Source organism: Octodon degus, unplaced genomic scaffold (assembly GCF_000260255.1).
Source record: "Octodon degus isolate 3935 unplaced genomic scaffold, OctDeg1.0 scaffold00115, whole genome shotgun sequence".
Taxonomy (NCBI): Eukaryota; Metazoa; Chordata; class Mammalia; order Rodentia; family Octodontidae; genus Octodon; species Octodon degus.
Window position 1 is genome coordinate 5,894,190 of NW_004524691.1, and position 5,545 is coordinate 5,899,734.

At 37.3% G+C, this 5,545-nt stretch overlaps 1 protein-coding gene across 1 annotated transcript in view; it reads left to right on the forward strand.

Moving 5' to 3' along the window:
• The window catches only part of LOC101575222 (IQCJ-SCHIP1 readthrough transcript protein), an 890,224-nt gene that overhangs the window by 235,910 nt on the left and 648,769 nt on the right, over positions 1-5,545 (forward strand). Inside the window, exon 2 of the mRNA XM_012516600.1 lies at positions 4,479-4,543. Coding sequence (XP_012372054.1) covers positions 4,479-4,543 — 65 coding nt within the window. The remainder of the gene's footprint in view (positions 1-4,478; positions 4,544-5,545) is intronic.

The window sequence follows — 5,545 nt, forward strand, 5'->3', positions numbered from 1 at the left end:
TTCTTGCAGCAGTAAACACTTTTATCACAGTTTGAGTTCTTCATACTTCAAAATCAAAAGGAAAAAAAATCCTAAATTTTCCTTCAGATTCTAACAATTGAGTGATGAACATTGCCTGAGCAATTCCGATGAGTTAGGTAGTGTTCTAGGAGCTGAGATTATAGGGATAGATGAGTGTGATGCAAACCTCAGTCTACACCAGGGAGACAGTGTGCTCTCCACACATGAGAGTCAGATTGATTTCACTGGTGACTTAGGTCTCTCATTGCTTCCATTTACCTATAAAAGCCTTGAGTTCATATTCTTTGTAGGTGACTGATACTCCATTATATAAAAATACCATAGTGTAAGAAATGGAAAGAGTAAATAAGCTCCAAAGGGCATGAGAGATATTGTGAGAGGGAATAAACTTCTCAAAAGGAAAGAGCAACTGTGACAGGGGAAAGGAAGAAAGAAGAAAAAAAAATATCCATATCCACTTATCTATCTATAAATAGATACATGAATTTATATATACACATATATACTTATATAATATATATACTCACAGACACACATGATAGCTAAGACAATTGTGCTACTAATTTATATTAGTTCATTGAAAATAACAAAATATATAAATAGAGGAACCATATTTATATTGCTTGATCAATCTTATATGCCTGTATCTGATAATCTGAGCAACTACTTTGAAGATAGCAATATTCAGTACCATTGCTAATTTCCTATCATCTTGTTTTGAAATTCTATATTGTCTTTTTATTCTCTTTAACATAAAATCCTTAAAATAAAAGTTGCGCCTAGGGAGTTTAATGGGTGGCAAATAATAACTTAGCACCAACCTTTATACTAAGGAATGATAAAGTCACAAAGAAAGGAATAAAACATAGAGCATGGTGGACATACAGCAGGACATGAGTAACATCTTATTGAGTTTAGTGAAGAATGGTTTCTTGGGCTGGTGAGATAGCTCAACAGACTGAAGAGCCTGCTTAGGCAGCTGAGGCAAGTTAAGGGACTGCTGTTCAATCCCTTCACCATATGCTGCAGCAGCCTCAAATTCAGGTGCACGGAGCTGGTCAGAGTCCAGGCATGGGGGCGCAACCCTGTCATCCCAGCACTGGGGAGGCTGAGAGCAGGAGGATCACCATGCATCTGAGCTGTGTAGTGAGACCCTGTAACAACCAAAAACTTTTTTTTTTTTTTGAAGAATGGTTTCTTTCAGAAGCAGACCCCTACGTGAGTGAGGAAGAAGCTAGGTGAGGAAATGAGCAGGTGTGTTCTGTACAGAAGATGCAGCAAGGATATGTGATCTGGGGAGGAAGCAAGCACTGCTGCTTGTGAAATGCAAAGCAGGACTATGGCAGGAGGGGACCGTTTTGCGGATGGGGATCAGTGAGGGAGGACGTCATGGAGACAGGCAGGGTTTGTATTACCTAGGGCTCTGCAGACTATGGTTGACAGTTTTGTATTTTATTCCAAAATCACTGCAGAGTTATAAACAGAAAAGTGTATCACTTGTCTCTATTTGTGTATCCATGATGAGCAGACTGGCCTTCCACAGAAACACGTGCAAGCGTTGGCGAAGCACAGGCGAGGCAGGAGCCCCATATTTTCACCTGGATCTCAGTTACCTGCTTATATTTAGTTCTTTAGTATTAATTTTTTTTTCGCAATTTTGGATATCAAACCTGGGACCTTGCACATGCTAGGCAGGCGGTCTGTCCATGAGCTACATCTCCAGCCCCCTAAGTCCCCGTTAGTCTCCTATTTTACTATCGCTAATGTGAGGTTTTCCTCCCTGTGTGTGCAATGGCTTCTGCTCTCTCTATCTCATCGTTGTAGCTCAGGCAGGAAGGGTAGAGAAGCATGGTCAAAAGCCACATGCCAGCTGAATCTGTTTTTTGTTCACTTTGTTTGTCTTTTTTTGAGACAGTTCTTCACTGTGCAGTTCAAGCTGACCTTGAACTCACTTTGCAGTGCAGGCTGAACTTGAACTCTCAGCAATCTTTCTGCCTCAACTTCCCTAGTTCTGGGGTTAGAAGCATATGCCACCATGCCTGGCAGTTTCTTTGTACCAGAAAAATTAATAGTTTTTTTTTTTATAGAAGGTCCATTCAGTAGACTTGTGTGAATGTTCATATGAAGAGAAAAATGGACCCCAAACACCGCTATCCATAATAAACAAAAATTAATTCAAGATTGATCAAAGATTTACTGTACATTTAAATTAGCTGTTGAATTTCTAGAAGAACATATAGAAAACTATCTTTACAACTTTAGGATTAGGCAAATGTTTCTTAAGATATTTAAAATACTAAATAACAAAAATAAAGTAAGTAATTCTATTGCATTTGAATAGAAAACTCTTGCTTATCAAAAAATAATGACATGGACAAAATGTTACCAGTGTACTTATTAGACAAAGAAGTTTTATTCTGAAATATATGAATAGCTTCTCCCACCCAATAAACAAAAGACCCATAACCCAATTAAAAGCAAATAAAAACATATTTAATATCATTAATTAGTGTACATTAAGGTGTACACTAACATCGGATTAAGATGCCATATATCCATTAGGATGATTAAACCTGAGAAGACTGACAATATCAAATGTTGGCAAATCAGGACAATATTTCATGTACATGGCTAATTGAAATACTAAATGGTACAAGTTTAGAAAACTTTGGGAATTTATTAAAACATTAAATAAATATCTGTATTATGCTACCTGATGTTTACCCCTAAATATGTTCTAAAAAGAAATGAAAATATACACCTGCAAAGAAATGTACATAAAAATTTAAGAAATTTAAAAATTTTCTTAAAACATTAAATAAATACCTGTATCATGGTACCTCATGTTTACTCCTAAATATGTGCTAAAAAGAAATGAAAATATACATCTGCAAAGAGATGTACATAAAAATATCCATCTAGCTTTATCCATACTCAGCAATATTGGGAAGCAGTTAGAATGCCCATGAACAGGAGACTGGACAGGAGAATGCAGTTGCTCAGAGACAGAAGGCTACATAAGAGCAGGGAAGAGGAGAGGCGCAGGACAAAGGGCTGGCATGTTTGCAGGGGAAATGAGATTGCTTTAGTTAATGGGGAGGGTCAGGAAGCAGCCACAAAGAGCTGAAAAAGCCCCATTGTCTTCTAGACTGCATGGTCTATAGCATGTGGAAAACACTTGGCTCCCTCCTAAGAGGAGCACAGGGAAGAAGGTGAACTCAGTGATTTGACCAGATTTATCATCAGAAAATTCTCTGTATCCTATAGTGAGTACAACTCTGCAACACTTTTCTAAACATTTCCTCCATCTTCTTGATCTACAAAAAAATTAGCTGTCTACAGAGCAGTAAGACACAAGTCAGCCAGGACGAAGTAATTAAGGGAGTGTTTAAAGTAGTCGAAGAGAGAGAAAAGATTGCTGACCACAGACTGTTAGTTGTGAAAAGCCTTATGGGAAAGCTGGAGGGAATGAGGAGAAGGGCATGATTGGGTTAAGTTCTGGAAAGTACAGTTTAGTATGAAGGAAAAAAGACCATGACTCAGAGGATGAGAGTATGTGGGAGGAGGTGTGCAGGGTGTATGCAAAACTGTACCGTTTTAGAGAAGGGACTTGAGCATCCATGGGTTTCTGTATCCACAGGGATCCTGGAAGCATTCCCCCTAAATAGTATGACTGTAGCTCCAACTGTGGCTTCCTATTGGGCTTGGCTACTTTAGCAGTTTCTAGTGCTGAGGAAAGTAGTGCGGCTTCAGGAGACAGTGTTTCTCCCAGGAACAGAGTTCTGTAAGCCTTTGACTCTTCTGTGATCGATAAGCTTTTGGACCAGCAGTCTCACTGGGACAATGAGCCAACTTCTATCACATTCTTATGGTCAGAAAAATAAGATCGTGGAGACCTAAAGAGAGATGCCTGAAAGAAATGCAGAGGAGGGGTGTGTGTGTGTGTGTGTGTGTGTGTGTGTGTGTGTGTACAAGGACTAGAGGGAAGAAGTTACCAAGAGAGGATGGCTGCAAAATGACCAAGCCTAGAATACATTAATCAGTGTCTTATCTAGCAAGCAGCAAACAATACTGTTGACAGGAGATTTGGAAAGAGGATATGATATCTGCACGCTAGAAAAATAGTAGGAAGCATTATCTTTAAGTATGATAAAAACACAGTTTAAGTGATGTATTATATTTCAGTTAAATCAAGGATTAAATTATATTGTGTGTTTAAATGTATAACATCCCATTTGAGACCTGAAGTTTGGATAGGCCTGTGATACAATGAGAGCATTCTAAAGGATGCTTTATTTGTATATTTTATTTGTATGCTTTAACCATATTATGTAGTTAAATTGCAAACTGCAGACCTTTTCATGGTGTGTAATCTTGACTTTGCTAACCATTACCCTCAAGTAATATCAGAAGTACATGATTTCAACTTGTAAGATATTTCTTTTCTTTTTTTATAGGAAGAACTGCAAAGATTGCAGAATCCATTAGAACAAGTTAATGATGGGAAATACTTGCTTGAAAAGTAAGTAAAAGTACTAAGAAGTTAAGTGAGTTTCTAGACCAGCTGGTAGACCAGCTCACAAAGAATACGTTGGAAGGCAAAAGTGATTAAGTACATGCAGCAGTTTCTTACAAAATCTTTAGTATCAGAGCCAAGAAACATGGCTCATTTAAAACAGTTAGACAGGCTTAGGCCGAATTAAGTGATGACACCCAAGTTCTACTGATTAATAGATTAATAGGACACTTAGATGTTTCCCAAGGCTTGAATACTTGAAGGCTTGAAAATTAACCCTGTCCTATTTGGCTTTTAAACAGGAATATTTATACAGGGAAGCATAAAAATTGCAAAAAGTGCAAGATTAATTCCAAACTAATAGAACAGACATTCAAAATAAACAGCAAAATGAAAGAGCTTTAAAAAACAGGGAGAAAGAGATAAAAGTACAGGAGTGCCTTCCACTTGAGTTTTAAAGTGGGAATGCCCAGGTGAGGCTGAAGGTTGGTTGGATAGGCTGATGATACAATAAAAATATTTTTAAAGGAAGTTTTATTTGTATACTTTAACTATATTATGTATTTTATATACATCAAAAGAAAACAACTCTTCACTCAGTACAGCCTAGGTCAACCAGTTGTGTTCAAGATATGTGCTACATCTGGATTAGAAGAGATGAGAAATAGAGCCTGATTTCAGTTTGTGGGTAAATACTTAGAGGTCGATTTGCCATGAGCTTAGCTCATGATCTTTAGGGTTTCTAAATACTAGCATAAACTTAGACGGAATAATAGACATGCATTTGCAATATAAGGGAAGAAAAGCACAGCTATCACTTATTGAGTATTTATAAAGAATTTATAACTGCTTCTAAAGAAGACATTGATAAAAAAAGTAGAGGAGATTAGAAAAATGACGGAATCCTTAAATGAGCAATACAGGAAAGAAATAGATCACATGAAGCAGAGTCAAAGAGATATAGAGGAAATTAAAATCTCAATCACAAGCTTGCAAAACCGTTTAAGT